The 21730-nt window shown below is 50.0% G+C and overlaps 2 protein-coding genes across 6 annotated transcripts; one reads left to right on the top strand and one right to left on the bottom strand.

Moving 5' to 3' along the window:
* Positions 1–510: 510 nt before the first annotated feature.
* DPCD (deleted in primary ciliary dyskinesia homolog (mouse)) lies at positions 511–7820 on the bottom strand. The gene is made up of 6 exons (XM_071748469.1): positions 7696–7820; positions 7353–7433; positions 6605–6729; positions 5763–5896; positions 1718–1820; positions 511–709 (listed from the first exon to the last, which is right to left on the bottom strand). Exons 1-6 carry the CDS (start codon positions 7757–7759, stop codon positions 605–607), a joined length of 612 nt encoding a protein of 203 aa, XP_071604570.1. The 5' UTR covers positions 7760–7820; the 3' UTR covers positions 511–604.
* Positions 7809–20309, top strand: POLL (DNA polymerase lambda). 5 transcript variants are annotated; one of them, XM_071748463.1, is made up of 9 exons: positions 7809–7838; positions 9354–9488; positions 9758–10055; positions 10727–10895; positions 13965–14288; positions 14871–15044; positions 15987–16115; positions 18084–18252; positions 18616–20309. In XM_071748463.1, exons 2-9 carry the CDS (start codon positions 9374–9376, stop codon positions 18978–18980), a joined length of 1743 nt encoding a protein of 580 aa, XP_071604564.1. In that variant the 5' UTR covers positions 7809–7838; positions 9354–9373; the 3' UTR covers positions 18981–20309. The 5 variants fall into 5 exon arrangements, with proteins under 5 accessions (XP_071604564.1, XP_071604565.1, XP_071604566.1 ...); XM_071748464.1 differs by lacking the exon at positions 7809–7838 and adding an exon at positions 8392–8545; XM_071748465.1 differs by lacking the exon at positions 7809–7838 and adding an exon at positions 8395–8555.
* Positions 20310–21730: the final 1421 nt, after the last annotated feature.

Raw genomic sequence — 21730 nt, 5'->3', positions numbered from 1 at the left:
TGCCTTTCAGTTCCTGCACTCTGCATGGCCACCTGTGGTCTGCATCTCATGCTGTGCATGGCTGGTAGTAAGGAAGTAGTTGGGTGTCCTCCTCTTCACCCTGTTTCCTAGGCTGTGCCCATGCAGGTTTAAGCATTGATGCTGTTTGCAGAGATACCACGGCCACCACCACATCATTCTAACTGCTTGGAGGACCTTGCACAACAGCACAGGAGGGAGTTACTTCCCAGCGCATCTCAGGCAGGTAAGGGCTGCCAGGAGCGTGTTCTTGTTTTCCAAATGATCCTGCCTTCAGTGATAGTGGTAGACAGGGAATTCACAAGGGGAACTACCAGCTTTCATGTCTCACCTGCTCATGAAGGATGGAGAGGGCTGTACTTCCTTTGTAGTAGCTTCTCACAACTTATAGAAAGATCATAAATGTCTGTACAACTCAACAAACGGGGCAGTAAAGAGATCGACTGCCCCAGCATCTCCCTGGGCCTGCAAAGAATCCTCCAAACGACTCTGTTAACAGGAGTAATTTTTATTAGAAAGGCAAGATAAATACCAAGAAGCTGTGCCAGAGAGCTCCCTCCTACCTCAGCCTCTTAGCAGCCACTGTCTACTGGGTCTTACAGTCCCCATCCCCACTGCTAGCTGCCTTTATCTTCTTCAGCTCCTTCTGCAACTGCTCTTCTGCAGCCAGGATCTCCTTTGGCTTCTGGTACTGAAGGAAAGAGAGAAATGCCCTTAGTGTTCCTCACCAGCCTTTGCTCCCAAGCAGTTGAGGCCAGGGCTTTCCTACCCAGGGAGGCTTTTCTGTTACCGGCTACTTCTGAAGCCTATTTGGAGAGGTGGTGCCATCATGCTAGGGAGATTTTCCAAGATCTGGAATGTCTTTTACAGTGCAAGTAAAACTTTCCAATTGGATATAGAGTCCTGGCTCCCACCAACCCCTCTGGAAGATGCTGGCGAGCTGTGTCATGCAGAATCTCTGGTGTGCTCACTGACTGTATGCTCCCACATGTTATATAAATATAATACATACTTTTTTAAAAGGCAGGCAGAGAAGAGTTGCAGTTCCTCTATCCTCCCTTCAGAGCCCCTTTGCCCAGCTGCAGTTAGTGGTGGATGCAGGTGCTTTTTGGCAAGGGTTTGATCTGTAGCAAACAAGCTCAGAAGGACTGAAGGTGCTCCTCTTGGCTTGTTTCTGCTGCACATGCACCCCCGCTCTGCTGCAAGGTTTTTCTCAGAGGGGATGTTCTCTGGGTAGCCACCTTCTGCATTTAAGAAGACCAGCACCTGCTGCTCTAAAGCATCTGTCTGCCTCTTGCAACAAAAAGTGCTTGTCTTGCTAGTCCCTCACTTCCACCATATGTGTGGAAGTATCTATTTTCCATGTGTTCCTCTCCAAGAAACTTGTTATAACTGAGAGTGGAGGCTTACTCAGGCCTGAGGGAGGGGAACCATGGAAAATGGGGCACAACAGACACTCTTCCACCTGCAAGTCACCTTGAGCAGCAGCAGGGCCCCCTTTGTGGCTTGGCTGTCCTGGCTAGCGTCAGTGCCAGTGTAATCTGAGACTCCCACTGACTGCGTGACAGAGAAGGGGACTCACCAGTGACCCTCAGCAGATCTCCCTGCTCTGCTGGGATTCCCCACATGCAAGAATTTAAACTTATTTTTAGCCATAAAGAGAAGGGCAAAGTGCTGTTCTGCATGGCTAAAGCCTCACCGTGATGATCAGGGTGTTGTTGGCATGGGTGAAGCTCAGGGCAGCTGCATCCAAGGGGAGTTGGTATCTGTCCAGGTCAGGAATAGAGAACTTCTTGTAGTACCTTCAAATGAGAGAGGAGACACAAGTAAAGAAGGTTCCTATTCCCCTGCTAGTGGTGCTGAGCTACGCAGTGCTGCTCTGCAAGGCAGACATGAACAATAATCCTCTTAAGGCTGGCAGGAGGACCCTGTGCCATGTTGTGCCTGCTGGTGCCCCCAGGCTGGCAGGAGCATTGGAAACAAACCTCTAAACTAGAATACAGTGCTGGCAAAGTCCTGAAGGCTTTTGGTGTGTGAGAGCAAGCTTGGTCCCTCCATCTTGCCCTTGACCAGTGCCAGACATGGTTAGGGACAGAGTACTTAGCCATACTGAGAAGTGTCTCTTCGTCCCTGCTCACTGCCTCTCATTCTTTCTAAATACCAGTTTCTATTGAGTCTTGTCAAAACACCTGCTGAAGCCCTTGTGCCCTATGCCTTACATGTCCTGCATGATGCACCATTTTGTGTTGTAATCCTTCCCAAACCCATCTTTTTGGCCCGTTACTTGCTTCTGCTGTCCTACTGAGATCACCTCCTGCTTTGGTGGCATGGTGGTGCTCAGACAAACACAGAGCTCCAGGTGTAGCTGCATGTAGTCACCTGAGCTCTGCTCTGCAGCATCTCCATGCAGCTCCCATGTTGGCTGTGGTGCTTCTCTGCACTTTGAGCCCCCCTAGTTGTTCTTTCCCTGGTCTCTATACCAATCTTCCAATTACCTCTCACATCCAAGCAGAGGACAAAGGGCTTTTCTTGCCAGCTTCTTATCCAACCTGTGCGTTTCCCCTGAACACTGAGTGTTGGCCTTTACTGAGTATGCAGGAAAGGGGATTCGTCTCAGAACTGGAGTAGTTAGAAGCTGCTTAGGCATCTAAGAGATTTCCTAAGACTTTGGAACCAGAACCTTGTAGACCTGTCTGTGTTTTCCTGAGATCTTTCGTCCTTGGCATGGCTTTCCTATATCTGTTGCTTCTTTCTGTGGCTGCACTAGTTGGTGGTCCTTTGCCCAAGTAGAGGCATAGTTGGTTTCTTAGTCTCTTCCAGAACTCCTGTGGGCAACCATCTCCAAGGAACTGGCTTGTAGCTGGTACTGAGGTGCTCAGAGCAGAAAGGGAACAGGCAGCAGCTGTTGTCATGCCATGAGAGGTTCTTCTCTATCCAGCTCGCCATGTGTAAGGCTTGGCCTCTCTAGCTACCTCTGCCCAAATTGCAGTTTATTTTCCAAGTCAGGGTGAAAACAGCTACAAAGGGCAAATGGCTCTCCTGGTGCAGTGGGAGGAATGTACGCAGCTTGTTACCGCAGGGCTCAAACCGTTCTGTGTTGTCACTGCTGTCGGTATTTGGAAAAGGTGGCAGACATGGATAATAAGGGAGATGTCAAAGGTTAAACAGCAGAGATTAGATGAACACAAAGACATGTTAAGGAAGTGTTAACTTCTTACCGATTAGACAAAAAAAAAAAAAAAAAAGAAAAAAAAAAAGAAAGAAAAAAAAAGGCAGTACACAGAAAAAACCCCACTGTTTCAAAGGGCCTTGGGAGTCATCAATGAAACAGCAGCATTCTGCTGCCCCAGGACTAAGGAGATGGGGAGAAGAATGGCTTTGGCTGGCTTCAAACTAAAATCTGTGACAAGATCAAAGGAAACCAGATCTGCCTGGCCACCCCCTCCTCCTCCTCCTAACATTACCACTGCCTCTCGCTACAATAATTGAATCAGGTTTGGCGTTTGGGGAGGTGGCTTTCTGGGTTTGTTTTTAGAGTTTCGTTTAATGGATTTATTTTACAGCAAGAGGTTTTAAGCAAATCCCACTTGAGCAGCCCTTGCCGTGGCCAGAGGGAACGAGAGTGAAGAGCTTCTGTCTGGGTTGGGGAGGTGGCTGACGGGAATCCCAGCCGAGGCAGGCTGATTCTCTGCCCTCGCCTCTCACCCCATGGCCAAGGGCAGTATTGCACTCTGATCCGGGATCCTGGCCTGAGATCCACAGTGTGTATGTGAAGTCACCTTTATTTTCCTACTGGAAACCCACTTTTTGTCAGTGTGTAGGAAAAACTCCTACTGGTATGCTGAGAATTTGGAGCTGAGCTACTCAGCAGTGACTTGGCAACCCATCTTGTCGCCTGTGCCTCTGGCTGGTGGTCAGCACAGCTCTATTGCTCAGAAGCAGCGTGGCTGACTTCCAAGGGCTGCAGAGGCTCTGAGGCTTCCTTTCTGTCCCATAGTGATGTGGTCTCTGTGGACTCCGTGCCTTTGTTGCTATCTTGGAAATAGTTGCTGAGTGATGCCTTGCCCTGGCCGAGACCCAGGAGAAACGATGTAAGATATCCTGGAGCCTGGACTAAGTGTTTTGGTGCTGTTCTCTGTCCCTGCTCCCTGACAGCAAAGTCATTCTTGTCCCTGATGAGATGACTTTCAGCTTTAACTCCAAAAGTCCTTAACTTTCATATGCAGGCCTTGAGCCATTACTTGGTCCTTCAGCTCTCTCTGACACTAGCCTACAAATGTTTGGGTGTTGGCTGCTTATGGGGGGACAGCTTCTTCCCTGAGAGTGGTAAAAAAAAAGCTTAAAATCCAGCAGGGCATGAGTGAAGCCTCAGTGGTTCATTATAACCTCACAGTACCCATGCCAGAATGTAAGTTCCCACTTACACACTATCAGTAGGGTTGGCAGTAGATAAACCTTTCTGTGACAGCACGTGGTTGGACTTAGGCTCATGTACTCCCTTGCTGTCCTAGCTTCCTGTGGCTGATGGGAATCTTGTTCATCTTTGCTACACAGATCTCCCTACTAAAGTGTCACTCTGTTCCTGTGAGTCCGTCTGTATGCATTTGGGCCAGTATCTTTCTGTATTTAAGAGCTGGAATTGCTTGCTCTTTTCATGGGCCAGACTGCCCCTTCCTCCTGCTAGCTTCCTCCAGCTTTTTGAGTGTCCAGGTGTGTTCATCTGTAGAGCTCAAACCTCCCCTTGCCACGGCCCCTGATGAAACTCTTGCCTGAAGACTGAGTGTTCTGCCACCCCTGAAAGGCTCTCAGCAGCCACAGCGGAGCAGTTCTTTGCCAACAGCACCACCTGCAGCCAGCGACAGAAAGCGGCTTAAAGCAGACAGGTTGGGAAACACTGGTTTACTCATCAGTCTCATCATCTGTTCCACAGCAATACTGAGGAGGGAAGGCAAGCAGAGAGCCGCCTGCCTAGCGTTCCATACTGGTGTATTATCCCTGTTTGTAAACATCTTTATCATTTATCTTCCAATATCCTCCTTTGTTCTCCTCATATTTCCTTCTTGCTCATCCACACATCTCCCTGAGGCTGTAAATGCTCTGGGGTATAGTGGGTGCCATGAGAAATGTGATGCACTGACACAGTATAAGATGATGCTGAAGCCTTTTTTTTTTTTCTTTCCATCTCAAATTTCTTCTGGCAGAATGTGGTGGTGCTTCCTTTCCAAATTCAGTCTGCCTTTTTTTCTTGCTGCTTCCATATCACATCACTGGCATTGTGATGACTATGTGGGGAGATCTGTCTGCCTGGGTGCCTGTGACTGTGCTATACTTGTTGAAACCTGCAGCTTGATGCATTCTGAGATACAATGACTAGATAAAGTATCATGTCAAAGGGAGAAGATGGGATGCTCTAGCTTCAAAAGGTCTGCAAGACTCTTTATTTTTCTAAGGGAGCAACATTTCACAATGAAAGAATAGAGCAAACACCATGCTACTGGAACTGTGAGGTAAGTTTGCAAAGGCCAGCACAGAGCTTGAAGGGCTCTACTGTAAATCTGTCTGGGGCAGCTGGGAGTGGAAATAGGACAGCAGGAGACAAGCAGCTGCGAGGTGGGGCCCCTCAGCCCTTGCAAACTAGGGATAGAAGGCCAGAGAGGACAACCCCCCTGTGCAGTCACTAGGCTGCCCTCTGTGTCAGCCCACCCCAAGGGACTACCAGCACTTGCAGTGCTGTCCTTACTGACTTCTTGTTGGTGGTCCGGATGACACAGCAGCGCTGCTCCTTCTCCACGGAGACGCTGTAGACCTCCTTGGGATAGGGCAGGTTACGGATCCGCCACTGGAAGCTGCTCAGGGTATCCTTCCTCATGAAGACAGGCTACAGCAAACAAGTACCTTTAGTAAGGGCTCTCCAGCTGTCTCCTCTCCTCTCCTCCCTGTCTCGTCCTCCTGTACTACCTTGAGAGGCTCCATATTGGAGTAGCTCTTCCTTCACAACAGATCATTAGGAAGGAATTCAAGAAGCTGCCTGAGCAACACTTTCCTAGACCTAGCACTGCTCTACCTTTAGCCAGGGCACTGCCTGCCCTGCTTTATAGGAGGCTGAAAGCATTCACTGAAGGAGTCTTGCAGTACAGGGTTACAGGGAAACTGGGCCTCTTCCTCACAGGCAATCTCGGCCTACCCTAGGGACCTGCTGGATTCAGTCCTGGCTCTGCCCAAGTGTGCTGTGCAGAAAGATGGTGACAGACTGAAACCTCTGCCCACTAAGCAAAGATGAAACAGGCCTGTGCCATGTTAAAGAGCAGCCTGCTATGAGCTGCCTGCACCAGCCTTTCATTGTCATCACTTCTGCTTTTCATCCACTGACTTGTCCTGGCACTACAGATCTGTTAAAGAACCCAGAAGAACCTATGCTGTGGCTCCTTCTGCCCAGCTCTGCCCCCTTGGTATGACTTGTAGCGGAGTGCTGGGCATGTTTAGGCTGTCTCCTGGGGCTGTGAGGGATCTGTGGTCTACTAACTCCTGCTGCAGGCACAAGACAAGGTAGTTTTAGGTACAGTGCTGCTGGCAGACCCTTACGTACATTGGAGCTGCTTTCCTTTATGAGCTCTGATTCCACTGCTCCCAGAAGTGGTGAGATTGGCTCTCCCACTTCGATCTGCCACTTGCCAGAGCCCCCAAGGGTGTTCTTCTCTCGCCATTTTCTACCTGTGAAAGGGAGGATAGTTTTAATTATTCTGCTCTGAAACAACTCCAGCAAATGTCTACGAGTCACCCAGCACACTGATACAATTTGAAAATACACATCTTAATTCCATTCATTGCCACTTTGGTGAGAGTTGATCTGTTAACTGGCTTGTTTCTGAAGTCAGAAATTCTCTGCCTGTCTTTTTTTGCTGCTTGGTACTGAAGCCATGGTGGGGTTGCAACAGGAGCTATATATACCACAGCTGATTTGGTTTTGTTTGTTTGAGTGTTTGTGGTTGCAGAAGCCACCAAAAAGCATATTTCACCCCAGCATGTGCTACAGACTCAGGGCCTGGCTATGCAAGATGGTAAACCCACTCAGTCTTGTCCAAGTCTGTTGTGACAGATGTGTGGGAGAGATCCTGGGCTAAAGCAAGGTCTACAACACCACAGAAATTGGTGGCCCAAAATGAACATACTTTGTCCCTACAAACTCAGATACAGGTGTGCTTACCTCCCACAACATTTAGGGGTGATTTGTCCCTCTACACTCCCCAGTTCTGTGAGTGTGGACCTGCTGCTGTGTATGCTGCAGTTTGGCCCCAACCCACGTCTGCTGGAAGTCAGCCCGGAGCACCACTTACTCACTAACTGACCAGTCTTCACATCGTACTCTTCAGCCATCTCCTTGCCATCCTCGAACAAGTAGTGGATCTTCCGCTTCCCTGGAGGCAAGGCAGGTGGTGAGGGTAAACCGGAATACCCCTATCCCTGGGAGTATGGCTCTGTTCCCTTGTCTAGGGCCCTGCTGCATTGCCTGGGGCGTTGTCCCCGCGTCGATGGCCCAGAGTCTCTTCCTGGGGCCCTATCCCGGCTGCAGGACTGTTCCCGTGAGCGCTCCCTCCCCACGCCCGCTCGCTGCAGGGTCCCCCCTAAACATCTCGGGGAGGGGGGGGGAAGCCTATCCCGTCTCGCCGCCGCAGTTACCGTCCTGCACCAACGCTGTCTTGCTGGCAGCCCGCAGCCTCTCCAGCCAGCTCGGCACCGCCATGGCGCCCCGGCCCTGTCGCCACAGCAACGCTCACACTTCCGGCCACCACCGGAAGCACTTCCTGCCGCCCGGCCCGGAGGTGAGCGGGGTCCCGCTGCTGGGACCGCACACGGGGACCCTCTGTGTCCCCCTCGCTGCTGCGGGGAAGCCCCCGCGCCCCACCTGGCTTGGGGGGACCCTACCTCTCCCCGAGGCCGGGATGGAGAGGGGCTCCGGTCCTCCCCCTCGCCCCCCCCGCGGGGTCTCGGCCCTCTCGCCGTCCCTCCGCAGGCCCTGGTGCGGAGAGCGGTCCCGGCTCCCTCCCTTCCCTTCCCCTTCCCCTCCCCCGGTCTCGGTCTCAGCCGCGGGGTTTCGGGGGAGCTTTTCCTGCGCCTGAGATTTTGGGTGCGGCTTTTTCTGGGCTGGTGGTGTTAAAGTCTTGGTGGGCTGAGGGTGCTGGCAAGGCAAGCCTGGAGTGCGTGCGATTTGGTTTAAGTTACCAAAAATACTACTTAGAAAAACATTCTTCTTAGTCGCAAAGAGTCTGGCTTAGGGATGTGTTGGTGTGGTGGGTTTTTTTTCCTTTGTATACAAGAAAATATAACTTTTCAGAGGAGCAGTTTTGTTGCCCTTAAAACAGAAACATTTCTGTGAAAAAATAGAAAAAAAAAAAAAACACCCAACAAAAAAAGCCAAACTTTAGAAACACAGCAGAGTTTTCTTCTCTAAAGCAGAAGCAGGGATTTGAGTCCAACTCAGGGCCGATCTCTCAGAGCACTTCACTGAGAAGGTGACTGCAGGGAGAAGGTGTGGCAGGGTGAGACCATTTCCAGACCTTAATGTGATGGATCTGTGGTAGCTTGTCTTTAAGAAACCGCTGAGAAAAATACAAAGTGGTGCACAAAGAGGAGGCCTTGAAGTTAGTGTTGGCTTAACACTGCAGCCAGGTGGAAGGGGCTGTTGGTGGTTTGGGGTTTTGTTTGGGCTACAGAAAACCGAACTTCCTGGTAGGCTGGGTCAATAGTGGAAGCTGCAAATTTCACCTTTTCAATGTTTATGATGGTAGAGCTACAGCTGTAACTGTATTGGACCTGGCTAATTAATCTTAACTAATTTTCTATTTCCTGTTGAAGCCAGGTTGGGGCTTTTCCACCTGTGGCTGTTGAAACACTGGTGTGGATCAGCTGCTTTATCTCTTCTTGATTGCTTGATATCAGCCCCAGCAGGAGGGTCCTTTCCTTTTTGGGAATATGCTTAAGAAGTGTCTGCAAAGTTAAGTTGGTTCTGTTGGCTGGGCAGGAATGAGCTGCAAAATGTTATAGTTGAATGTTTTCTATTGTAAGAACTTAGCCTTAGTGGTTTCTACAGTATCCAAACAGAGCGTTCTCAAGTGGCTTTTTCGTGGTTTTTCTAACTTTGATTTTTCTGACCTTGTGCTGCAAGTCTTCTTTCCAGGTGCCTCCCTCAGGGCAAACATTTTTGGAAGGCAGCAACAAGAAAAAAACCAAACCAAAACCAACAAAGACAATGAACAAAATAAGTGAATCTTAAGCTGCTGTGATCGTGTAACATAGTTCTAAGCAATCTTCCCTCTTTCTTGCTGGTATTTTTGCAGCTAAACTTCTTACTAGGCCTATGGAGCCACGAGGGATAGTCAAAGCCTTTCCCAAGAGGAAGAAGGTGAGGGATGACTCAGGGAGAAGTGTCCCTCCAAAGATTCCAAAAGAGGAAGAAACAGAAATACCTGAGGGTAAGTCCTGCATGCCTGTGATACAGAATATAATACTTCCATCCCAGCTTGTGTAAATGGAGGTGGCATTCCCCTAAAGGCTAGAAAGTCTGGCCCCCCAAGTGTGTTTTCTGTAGACATCATGGCCAGGTTGTTTTGATGTATCCAGCTGGTGCCCCCGAAAGACTGCTTGTCACTGCTGGTGCCATTGTTTCCTATGTCAGATGTGTAACCTGGTTGCCTGGGGACACTGCCTTGTCACTGAGCACATGCCCTTGTGTTTTCTTCAGCAGAATGGCTGAAATCAGTCACTGCCTTCGTGTTGCAAGCTGGCCTTGGCCAAGCCAGGGCTGAGATCTTCCACAAGCAGATTGTCCAGAATGGGGGTGTTGTATCCAGCCATCTCTCCTCGGAGGTGACACACGTCATTGTGGCTGAAGACATGGACTGCCATCGGGCCTTTCGGCTCCTGAAGTTAACCAGGCTCCCTCCAGGGTTGCAGTTAGTGAAGGCATCCTGGCTAAGTGCTTGCATTAGAGACCAGAAGCTGCTGAGTACTGCTGGCTACAGTGTCTTTATCCCTCGCAGGTACACACATGCTTGTGCTGTCATTCTTCCCTACAGTTCTTCTATCCTAAACTGAACAGGACTAAAGTTTGACCTCTGCTCAAAATCTTGCACTGCAACTCCACTGCAGCTCCTGTGGGCATGACTCAAAGTCACTTTTCCCCACTTAGACTGTGAAATTTTCTGACTTTGTGAGCGGTTGGCATTTTGTTTGGTAGCAAGACATAGAATAGGGCCCAGAAATGCTAAGAGGAGCCCTATCATTTGCTACAAGTGTTAAAGATTCCTCTTCCTAATCCATCAGTGATAACAAGATTTCTTTTAAAAATGCTGAGGATTGAATGCTGTTTCTTACTTATTGCAGATGAAAAGCAAAGAGAGAATTGACAGCTAGGCACAAGAGGAAATAAGGAGTGGAGCAGCAGGCAGCCACAGGTTAAGATGAAAATATTTTGGCAAAGTTTTGGAGAAAGCGTCTCAGGGTAGGTAGACAGGAATGGAAGTTGCAGGTCAGGTTGCAAGGTGAATGGAAACTGGGGAATTGAGAAAACACAGAGTAATTAATCTGTGATCTGAGGAAGTGCAGTTCCTGTGGGTTGTTTGGTCCATTGCAAAACATGCAGAAGGATTTTTCAGTCTCTCTAGGAGCTGAGAAATTCTTCTCCTATAATAAGACATCTCATCCATATCAGATACCTGGAGGAAGGAGAACTGCAGAAGGAGAAGCAGCAGAAGGTCCTGGACAGTGAAGAGATCCAGCCCCCAGCAGAGGAGGGAACAGTGAAACCAAATACTGAAGCACAGGTTGGGGATTCCTCAGAGCAAGGCCTGGGCACCCTTGGAGAGCAGCTGCTGGCTGAGGTGAGACTTCCCTCATGCCTCTTGTCCTTGTGAGCAGATCCTGCATGCTGCTTTCTCTGGCTAAGAGCAACCCTGTGGGATACAGTGGCAGATTTTCTCTGCAAAGGGAAGGCGTTTGGATGTTTCAGCAGGTTGATGAACATACCTGGCATACTCAGGCTGTGGACATGGTTGCTGCTTCTCTGTGTCCCTTTTAGATGTCAAAAGTAGAAAGAACATCCCTTAAATTCCTGTCCCTGTCAGAACATTTCCAGCTGAAGCAGTCCTGGTGCTCTGATCAGGCCAAGGGCTCACTCTGGTGATTGTGTTTCCCCTGCATCCTTTTGTGGAATATTCCATGGCTGAGAAAATCTCCCTTTCAGGAAGCTGTCTCTGATGTTTCATCCCATGTTCCTGTCTGAGCCATACTTGGCAAGGACCCTGCTCAGACACATGTGCAGTGGATCAGGTTGCCACTCGATTGTGGTGGTGCACTTAAAATATCCGTGTTGGGTTATAAGTGGCCTCTGCTCTGAGTCAGCTTCTCCAGGCTGCTGTTAGCCTTCTTTCCTTTCTCTGTATTTTTGCTTAAGTTTGCTGATTTATTTTTGGGCGGTTGCACAATTCAAATCTATCTGTAGTGAAGTTACCCCAGACCTCTTAGAGAAGCAGCTGCCTTGTTTTCTACACAGTCATCTATCATCTGTTTTCTAACACATTCCCAGGTCTTGTTTTGCAAACCCTGTAGTTATTCCCTAACTGGCATCCTGTTGAGGGCTCCTTTGTTTCAGACTTTCTCTTAAATATGTGTAGAGGGATTTTTTTCCCCAGACTCTAGTGTGCTATAGGCAGAGCTGGCTGCATCAACTTTGCAGTAACCCCATCTTTGCTGTTTCTTGTAACTCTAAGTTAGCAGCAATTGTTGTTAACAAATCTTACATTTAATGGGAGAAGAGATCTTTTGTGCTGTTGGAGATCCTGTGTATCTGCCCTGGTTTCTGCACGTGTTTACTTTGGGTGGTTCAGCCAGCTGTTACACTCTGAAGCCTTATTGCTTTTTTTTCTTTTAAATCCCCTCAAGTATTGATATTTCCTCTTAGTCTGCAATATGTATGTATAGGCATTTCAATGAAATCCTTTTTTCCCAAGCTTAGGACTCTGTCAGTATGGGGAGGAGAACCAACGGAATATGCTTTGATGATAGTCCCAACCACTTTTGAGACCCGTATACAACCGTAAAGCTGAAACTTAAATATCAACTTAGAAGTAGCCTCCTTTCAAGCACAGAGTCTTTTCTAGCTTGGGTGGATATTTATTTTCTCTATATGATGAGTGTGGCAGTGCTTCATACTGAACAGGAACTGCTCTGGGAGTTCCGGATTGGGATTTAAACTCCTGTGAGGAAACCCACTTACCAGTCAGACTGTAGCAGCCACTTTGTGCCTGGCTTTGGACATAGTGGTTTTCTGCCAGGCAGCCTTTGCAAGTGGTGCCAGTTATTCACTGGCTGAACCCTGGGGCTGTTACCCCAGGCTGCCTCCCTCTCAAGCATTGTATTGCCTCAGCTACTGGGATTCAGCTGCTATCCTGCCTCCTGAGGTGGGCTCTAGGCAAACACATACATCTTAGCCTCACCCAGCTCTAGCAAGTCAGCTGTTGTAGGATCCTGGAGCATCTTAGAAGCTAAAGGGACTAACCGGATTTACACATATGGTCTGAAAGAGTCCATCAGCTTTGTTGGTTCAGTGTAGGGAGCTGGGTTTATGTGCTGTGTCACCTATGTGGCTGCTGGCCTAGAGGGTGGGATTTACATGCCCCAGCTGCAGAGCTGTTTACCTCGTGGTTGGTTAATACGCTCCTTAAATGCTTCTAAGGGGTGTACTAACTGATCTGAACACTCTTGAGGCTTTCCTGTCCTTAGAGGTAACAGTGTCTTAAGGGAGTTGTGGTTCAAGGGTTTCAAGGCAAGTAAAACTGCTTTAGTCTAACAAATACTCAGTTTTCAGAGATATAAAACAAGATTACAAAAGGTAGTCATCTTGCCTCTTCTGCCTAACGACTTCAGCTCTGTATGTTGCAGAAATTGTGTCTCCAGAACTCCTTAGTCAGCAGAACCAGAAGTTGTAAGGATATGGCTCTGACTTAGGCTGATTTTCTGCAAAAACTTGTAACAGGACTTGTGTGCCACATGTAATTGCTGAACTGATCCCAAGCATCCCTGTGCCATTCAGGGTTAGTTCCACAGCGCAGAAGCTCTTGGATCTTCATTGATTCCTGTGTCTATACATCAGAAGAGGGGGGGACCCCAGTGAGCAAAGCAGCCTTCAAAGCCTCTGTGCAGCTTCCCACTTCTACCCCCTTTTGTTGGTTACCTGAAGCCAAGGCTCATTGTTTCTCAAGTCTACACAAAGGCATCCTAATACTGAGGGTATCAGCAAATGTATACATTGGTTCTTTCTTCTGTCACTGAGGAATGTGGACTCCTTTGTGTCATTCCTTCCTTCTCCTTTTCTCTTGCAGATAGCCATGGGGAAAATGGGGGGGGGGGTGTTGTAATTTACTACCCTGTTAAGATTTTGTAGCTCTAACACAAAAACAGAGTTCAGTGCCTATCTCCTGTCATCTGCATCATGAAGTGGAAAGTTTAGGGCCTGAATGTGAGAGATGTGTCTACGCAGCCACCAGACCAGTGAAAAAATTCCCAGTGGGAGTCAGGAACTCCCCTAGCCAGGGCTTTCAGCATTGTCATAGGGTGCTGCTAGCAGCAGTTGCTCACTTCACCGGTGCTTTATCTCGGTCAGATCTCAGGAGCTTGGCTGCAGGAGGTGTGTGTGTGCTTGGATCACAGGTGGACAGCAGTCTCTGGTCTCCTGTGCTTTGTGAGATGTACATGGAACTTTAAAGGGTGTATCTGTAGCTTGAGGTGTGAAGAGCTCTGGTGTGCATATAACCAACCAGTTGTAGAGCTGCATGCCCTGGAGGTAGCTTAGTGTTCTGACTTCCTCAGCTCAGGAGCATCCTGTACCAAGGGGACATATGTGAGGCAATGCACTTATTCTTACACAGCTGCTTTTCTATTTTTCCCTAAAGAAATACTCTGATGATGAAGGCAGTGAAGGAGAAGATGCTGCTGTCACCCAGGGAGATCTGGAAGCATTGATTTCTGGCCGCTACCCTGTGAAATCATCAGAGGAGACCAGTGACAGCTCTTCTGCAGTGGCCCAGTCTACCAGCAAGTGGGTTTGTGCCCATTCCTCCAATAGCAAGAAGGAGAATCACAACCAGGGCATCACAGAGAAACTGGAAGTGCTGGCAAAGGCCTATTCTGTCCAGGGGGACAAGTGGAGAGCTCTGGGCTACTCCAAAGCCATCAATGCCCTCAAGAGCTACCACAAACCAGTCACCTCCTACCAGGTAAACACCTTCCCATGGCAGTGGAGCAGGGAGGTAGACCAAGCATCCCAGCTCTGTTATGAGCCAGAATCCTTTCTCTTTCTGGATGTGGAACAGTTTATCTTCAGGCTTTGGCAGTTCCCTCCAGCAAGTGAGTTTTGATGAAAGATGAGAAACAAATGTCAGTTTTATTTATTGACCACCTGTGGTGTTTTCAGATGAGCAGAAAAAGGGAGTCTGAGTCTTTCAGGGCCAGATCTGAGCATCCATGAGATAAGTGGCTTTCCAGGCTCAATGCAGGAGCATTTCCACCTTCATCTTAGGCATCAGAAAATGCCACCATTGGAGATACCATATAAAACTAACTGTATCTAGGCCGGATTGGCTATGACAGTTCAGCCATTCAGTGTGTTAGTGTTCCTGTCCTTGTTTTGCACTACTTTTCCTCTGACCATTGAGTTAATGTCACAGAAGAAACCATCAGGCAGAAGTCCTGACACTTAGTGATCACTGATCAAATGGCTAAGCAGGTTCTAGTGGTAGCAGCTCCTAAGCTTGTGTACAGCCTTCACTTTTCTAGTACTGGCTCTGGTTTCTTGGCAGGAAGCCTGTAAAATCCCTGGGATTGGGAAGCGGATGGCAGAGAAGATCCTGGAGATCTTGGAGAGCGGGCACCTGCGCAAACTGGATCACATCAGTGAGAGTGTGCCTGTGCTGGAGTTGTTTTCCAACATCTGGGGAGCAGGGGTCAAGACAGCTCAGATGTGGTACAGTCAGGTAAGTTTAGTGCTTTACGCAAGAGGTTCTGAGACCAGGGTTTGAAGGCTGCTGCTGAGCATAAGAGAATTACTTCAACAATTTTCGGTATTCACTGTGGGATTTGAGTCTGATATTATGGGAGGAGCTGTGAGGCTGGGTCCCATTGTGGGTAGGTTTGTGGAGAATGGAGTGCACGCAGCTGAGACGAGTATGAGTGGGGGTAGAGGGCAAATGATGTGTGCTAGGAGGAGGGGGGCACACACACTGTCCCTTCTGCTAGCATCGCTGCTTGGAGCTTATCTCACTGCTCACTGCAATGACACTTCTAAGAGCCAGGCTTCAGCCAGGACATCCTGGCTATGAAAGCTTCTGATCCAATTGCTGGCCTGTTGGCCTCCTGGGCTCCTGTAGGTGTCAGAGCAGCCATCAACCTTGTCTGGCAATTATAAAAATGATATTAAAGTACAACACGAGCAACCCAGGCCACTTGGTGTGTTCCTTCTTTACAAACTATGTATTTTCTGAACACAGATGATGCTGGTTTCCTGCAGTGTTCAGTTTGTGACTGGATTATTTGCTGTCTTAAAAATACAGTTGTGTTCACACTGTAGGCCTTCCCTCATTGGGATATTTGGGTATTCTGTTACCTGCATCACATTTTCTTTTCAGGCTGTAGGAACACAGTACCTTAGGAACAGTAGCCTTCTACCAAGTGTAGTTGAGGTTTAAAGTCATTGTGGGGTGAAGATCAGAGGTGTGTGTAAGTAGTAGGATTGCTTAAATCCCTTCTTTTAGGAGCCAGGCCCTCAGTGATCTCTACATGTGATCTGGGAAGCTGTGACTGGCCTGGAGTTGAGACAGGTTAAATACAGTCTCCCCAAATGTTGCTTGAAAGTATTTGAAGGGTTGCTTGAAAGTAGATGCAGTAGATGTTTGAATATCATCACATGGTGTTATTAGGGTTTCCGGACGCTGGATGATATCCGCACCAAGGCAACTCTCACCAGTCAGCAAGCTGTGGGGCTGAAGCACTACACGGATTTCCTGGAGCGCATGCCTCGGGAGGAAGCTGCAGAAATAGAACAGACTGTGAGTAACTCAGCCCTGTGCCCTCAGAGTGGAATACCTGAGACCTGGCAGGAGGGTGGGTGCTGTGGAAGGGTCCCTCATTGTTCTATTTGAGCTTTTCAGCCTCTCCTCTGAGCAGGGTCAGTGCTTAGGGGACCTTTTTTGGGCATGGGTGCACAGAGCACCTACTTTGCCCCTTCAGAAGGTTCAGTTTGAGTGCCTGGCAAGAAGGAGTATACTTCACAGGTGTCAGTTCTACACACTGCTTTGAAAAAGGTGTGTCTGTCATGGTGGGATGAGCAGTTTCCCAGCTTCTCTTTCCTGACTCTCTGAGATACCAGCCAAGGCCCCTGAGCTGTCTCCCGGGTGCTGCTTCTCCAGAGGAAGCTGCAGGCACCCTGTGAGCTGGTTGTCAGTGGGAGGACAGAGCATGGATATCCTTGCTGGAAGTGAATGGGATTCAGGTTGCAGACGGGTGCTGCTTACTCCAATATGCCGTGGGCCTCCAGGATTATGGGGTACTAAGCCAGTGTACCCTAATGTGAGAAGAGAGCTTGGAAAAACACCATCATTGCTACCCCTGTGCTCTCTGATCACCATGGAAGCAGCAGCCAGCGTGACCCTGTCACTCGGCCACAGAGCCTGGCCACAAAGAATACACTCCTGCCAGGCTCCTGCTGGGGTGTCAGTCCCGTGTGCCGGATTAACCACTTCGGTGGTGAGTGGTCCCTTTCCCAGGCAGGCTGGGTCGAGGAGCTGGCTCTTGGGGGTGGGTCTTTTGTTATCTTGATGGGATTACTGCGCTCCCCTCCATACACACATACACCTCTGATCCAGGCCCGGGAGAGGGAATGAGGGATTAGTCACTGTGCTGCCTGTCACAGTGAGATCTGAGGAGCTTTTAGGCTTTTGGGTGTGGCTGGGAGTTTTCTAGAAATCTTCATTTAAAGCCATAAGGGGGGTAAGGACACCGGAGGAGGGCTTGTTCCGCATGAGAAAGGCTTGTGGCTCCTTGGAGCACCTCTGGGGCAAAGGTTAATGGGTTTATCTCTTGCTAATGAAGGATGATCCCCAGGAGTGACAAGGGGCCGTGGGCATGGACACTGCCTTCCTGAACCCCAGCCTCTGTGATGGCCTCGTCACTGGGAATTGCTGAGCCCCTAATTATTTGCTGCCAGCAGGGTGATTGGCACAGTCAGACCAAGAATACTTCACTCCTGTCCAAGGACTTGGGAGCCTTTAACCATTTAATGAATGAAGCCATCAGAATTAGCACTGTCTGCACAAAACAGGAGCTGAGGTCCAGCCTGGAGGTGGCTGCACTGTGAGAAGTTCTGATTATGTGTGTCTGATTGCTGGCAGATGCATGCTGGCATCCATTTGGTCCAAAATGCTGTGTTTTTCCATGCCATGAACCCTATCTCTCCTGCAAAGGCAAGATAGTGGCAGGAGTGAACCCCAAGGGACACTTGCAGATTTGCTGCTGTCTTGGGTCCTGCTAGGGAGATTCTCCATGAGCCCACATCTGCTTCTGAAATGGACCTGTGACCACCTCGTGGTGAACTGATTCTTTTCGTGGAGAGAACTGGTGAGCTTTCATTCCCATCCACAGGACAGCTGAAAAACTTCTCTCCGAAACCAAAGGCTCTGAAAGGTTGTGCTGTACTTTACCTCCTCAGCATTGCTGCATCTTTATCAATCCAGCTCCAGCCCTATCACCCCAGGAGCTGGTGACTGGTGGTACTGTCATGATAGATCACATTCTTGTGTGGTGGTGTGCTGGGCATTTATAGGGGTGGGTCGAGGTTACCCTGGCTCACATGGCTTCTGACAGCAGGCCAGCCTCCTCACTGAGGCAATTTGCTGTGCCTTCCAAGTGCCTACTCTGTATGGAGACCCTGGAGGTGCAGGGCAGGCTGCAAGGCAGCAAAGGACCTTGATAGAAAGGGCATAAAGAGACTGCTGTCATCACTTTTTCTTTTCTTGGAGGTCAGACAAGCTGCCCTGGCCCTGAAGCCTGGGCTCCTGTGTGTGGCATGTGGATCCTACCGTCGGGGGAAGTCCAGCTGTGGAGATGTGGATGTGCTGGTCACTCACCCAGATGGGCAGTCTCACCGTGGGGTGTTCAGCAAGCTGCTTGACAGCCTCCACAGGAGTGGTAAGAGGGCTGGGGATGGTGCTCAAAGCATGGCCAGACTGAGGAGGCAATGAGGTGAATGGTACTGACTGAAGCAGGTGGCTGCTTTTCCAAGGACAGGACATCTTGTAAGTACTAAGAGTTCTGCCCCATGTCCTCCTCCAGTAACAGCTCTGCAGCCAGTGTTTAGGAGGAAGAAGTATTGCTGCAGCTCAGCATGGGTTCTGCTATCTGTGTGAGGCTGTCGGGGCTGAGGCTGGGTTGCCTTTGGGGTCCCACATCACGTTATGAGACACTTCAGCTGCTGTCTGGACAGTAGGAAGTTTGGGGTGGGGGCATCAGTCTCTACCATCCAACTTCTCTCTGCCTGTTCTCTCTCCCCAGGCTTCCTTACAGATGACCTGGTGAATCAGGAGGACAATGGTGATCAGAAGAAGTACTTGGGAGTGTGCCGCCTCCCCGGGCCAGCCCGACGTCACCGCCGCTTGGACATCATCGTGGTGCCTTACAGCGAGTTTGCCTGCGCGCTGCTCTACTTCACCGGCTCCGCTCACTTCAACCGCTCCATGCGGGCCCTGGCCAAGACCAAGGGCATGAGCCTCTCAGAGCATGCCCTCACCTCAGCTGTGGTGCGAGGCCCTGGAGGTGTCAAGGTGGCATCTGGCCATACTCTGCCCACTCCCACTGAGAAAGATGTCTTCATCCATCTGGGGCTGCCTTACCGGGAGCCCTCAGAACGGGACTGGTGACACCGTGTTGTCACCCAGCACCCTGGGCCCACTGCCATGCTTTTGTTTTGGAGGGTGCTGGCTTACCCAGTGCTGCTCTGTGGTGACTGAAGATTGAGGAACATATACCAGCAAATTGGGGCTCCTGGCATGCACGGGGCCCTACTGCTGCTGGAGCTGTGTGGCTTCAGCCAACAAAGGCCATAAGCTGGAACCATGCTGGAAGCACCATCTGATGCCACAAGAACTACCAAAAGGGCTCACTGCCCATGGGCTACACTGATCCTGCTCTCCCTGGGGAAGCTTCAGGAGGGCCAGCTTCAGAGCGCTGTGATCCAGCCCCTCCTCAAGCTTGGGAAAAGGGGGAGTGGGATGCATCTTCCTCTCTGTCTGTGCCCAGACACCCCAAAATTTCTGGACTGTGTATGAAGGTATCCAGGATCTGGCTTGGCCCTGGAACAGGCCTTAGCATATCTCACTACTGCTGGCGGCTGCTGCTGTGGGAATTGTGAAAGGTCTGCCTGTGCTGCTGTCCTTCCATCTGGGCTGATTTGTATGTTCTGATGGGTGTCACTGCACAGAACTTGGCTGCTGCAACTGACACTACTTTCCCTGGGTGCCAGATGATCCTTGAAGGAGGTGTAGGGACCTGATGGGCTGTGTCTGCTATCTCTGAGCCTGCTGTCTGCTGAGGATCCTCCAGTGCAGACAGCTGTGATCCCCCTGGTTTGGCCCCAAGGGCTCCTTTCCTCTGGTTGCAGGGGAGGAGCAGATCTCTTGGCACCATGCTCAGGAAGAATCTGAATGTAATGGGACTGAATGTAACCTGGCTGGGCTGTGTGGTGCATAGGAAGGGAGGCAGAGAGAAACACAAGGAGAGAGTTCAGTTCAAATTTGAGTGAAGCAAAGTTTTCCCTTTGTACGTGTGTGAGTCTGGTCTTTGATCAGCATGTGTGTGTGTGTATTTGTATATACATTTATGTGTGTCCAGCCCATATGTCAGTTACATGGGAATTGTATGAGTGAATTTTGTTTCACAGGAAACCTCAACTATTTTTATATTTTGAAGATTAATTTCCCAGAGACTTTTTGTGCTCAGTCTCAGTTACGGGTGTTGCACAAGGGCATTAAGCCTGGTGGGTTTGTACAGTTTCTTGCTGCAGTGTCAGCTGTGGCTGCTGGGCACCAGTAGTGGTGGGCTGGAGTGTTTGTAGGCAGACCTTGACCCCAGAGGTGTCATTTGTCAGCCCAGCTTTTGTACTAAACACCTGATGGAAATGAATGTCTTTTGGCATGTCTTGCTGCTTTGAAATGTGAAGTATAATAAATCCCTTCTCTCCCTTTCCTTGACATTCCTTTTTCCTCTCTGCCCTGCAGCTCTTGGCTCTCTTCCCTCTGGGTGCCCAGGAGCCCCTTATCTGCTGCCTATCCCAGTTTCAGTACAGGCAGGAAGAAGACAGTGGAGACCTCATGCTGTTGGATCACCACATCTAACTCAGGGGAGTTGCTGGACACCATTCTTCCATGGCAGAGCAGGACCTGGCTCTGTCCCAGCATCTACCTAGCCACTTGCTGAGTTGAGCACATGCTGGGGCCATCCATACCTGGAGAAAGCAGCAGTTCCCAAGCTCTGAGCCTTGGGCTGTGCTCTTACATCAGGTGTGGAGTCAGGAAAGGATTGCTGTCAGCTTTTCTCTTGTGCCTGAGAACGCAGCTCAGTCTTCTGAACTTTGGAAATCCTTTGGTTGTCCAAGGGAAATCCGAACAGCAGGGAAGCCAATAGAGCATGTGGAAATGAGCAGCAAGAATGATTGACTCAAAGGGAGATGGAGAAGCTTGGAGAGGGAAAGAGGCTCCTGGGGCAGAGTTAGCAAGGGCTGGGCTGGGTTATTCAGGAGCAAAGGAGGATTCGGCTCCAGACCAGGGCCAGGAAGGTCCAGAGGGAGCATGATCTCCTCAAGAGCCCAGGGACCAGCCCCAGAGAGGAGAGGGTGTCCCCATCCTTGGGGTCAGCCAGGCTTGGTAAGGTGTAGCCACAGCTGGCCTTGTGCAGGGCTGGGGATGGTCCTGCTCCAGCCCCAAAGGGAGGTTGGGAAGGGGCTCCCTGTCTCTCTGGGATGACCTTGGAGGATTTGTTGCAGAGCCTTATGACTGGCAAGCCAGGGCACAATAGCCAGGGCTATTTCTGCCTGGGCACAGAGCTGAGTATGGGGCTGCTCACCTTGGCCCCTTGATAAACACAGGTTTGCCTCCAGCTCTGGGTGCACAGGGGAGTTGTTCCTGGAGGGCTGGGGCTGCCCCTCTCACCAGGGCCACGTGCTGGAGACATCACAGGAGGTGGGGGAGTTGTGGCACTGCTGGCCCCAAGCTCCTTCCCCTTTATCACCTCTCTCCCTCCAGGGCCACAGTTAACACCATGGTGCCAATCAAGTGCTGCAGCAGCAGCACATCAAAGCCCTGACCCTGCTGTTTGTGCTGCCTTTGCTCGAGGGGAGGCCAGATGGGGGTGGGGGGTGGGGCTGGGTTCACCCAACCCTTTGGGAAATGGCACTGAGGGTGGCCCTAGTGCACACTGTTGTGTGGAGGCTGCTGAGGGGAGATGTCCTGCCTGTCCCTTGCTATGTGAGGGAAGGGGCCTGATGTCTGTCTGTCTCTTCCCACCCCATGAATCCCTGCCCAAAAATTTTGGAGGGCGCAGAGGGCCCTCCTGTGGCCAGCTGCAGCCAGGTGGGCCAAAGGAGGATGAGGACCATCTCTTTGGTTGGAGCTGT

The sequence above is a fragment of the Heliangelus exortis genome, chromosome 7 (assembly GCF_036169615.1).
Source record: "Heliangelus exortis chromosome 7, bHelExo1.hap1, whole genome shotgun sequence".
Lineage (NCBI taxonomy): Eukaryota > Metazoa > Chordata > Aves > Apodiformes > Trochilidae > Heliangelus > Heliangelus exortis.
This window is presented reverse-complemented; position numbering and strand designations above follow the sequence as displayed.

Excerpts from the sequence above, each read along its gene's own strand:
- POLL (XM_071748463.1), top strand. The coding sequence starts at position 9,374 with ATGGAGCCACGAGGGATAGTCAAAGCCTTTCCCAAGAGGAAGAAGGTG. Across the intron at positions 9,489-9,757 it reads AGAAACAGAAATACCTGAGG|CAGAATGGCTGAAATCAGTC; the intron begins GTAAGTCCTGCA and ends TGTTTTCTTCAG. Across the intron at positions 14,289-14,870 it reads AACCAGTCACCTCCTACCAG|GAAGCCTGTAAAATCCCTGG; the intron begins GTAAACACCTTC and ends GTTTCTTGGCAG.
- DPCD (XM_071748469.1), bottom strand. The coding sequence starts at position 7,759 with ATGGCGGTGCCGAGCTGGCTGGAGAGGCTGCGGGCTGCCAGCAAGACA. Across the intron at positions 7,434-7,695 it reads GACAGCGTTGGTGCAGGACG|GGAAGCGGAAGATCCACTAC; the intron begins GTAACTGCGGCG and ends CCTTGCCTCCAG. Across the intron at positions 6,730-7,352 it reads GAAGACTGGTCAGTTAGTGA|GTAGAAAATGGCGAGAGAAG; the intron begins GTAAGTGGTGCT and ends TCCCTTTCACAG.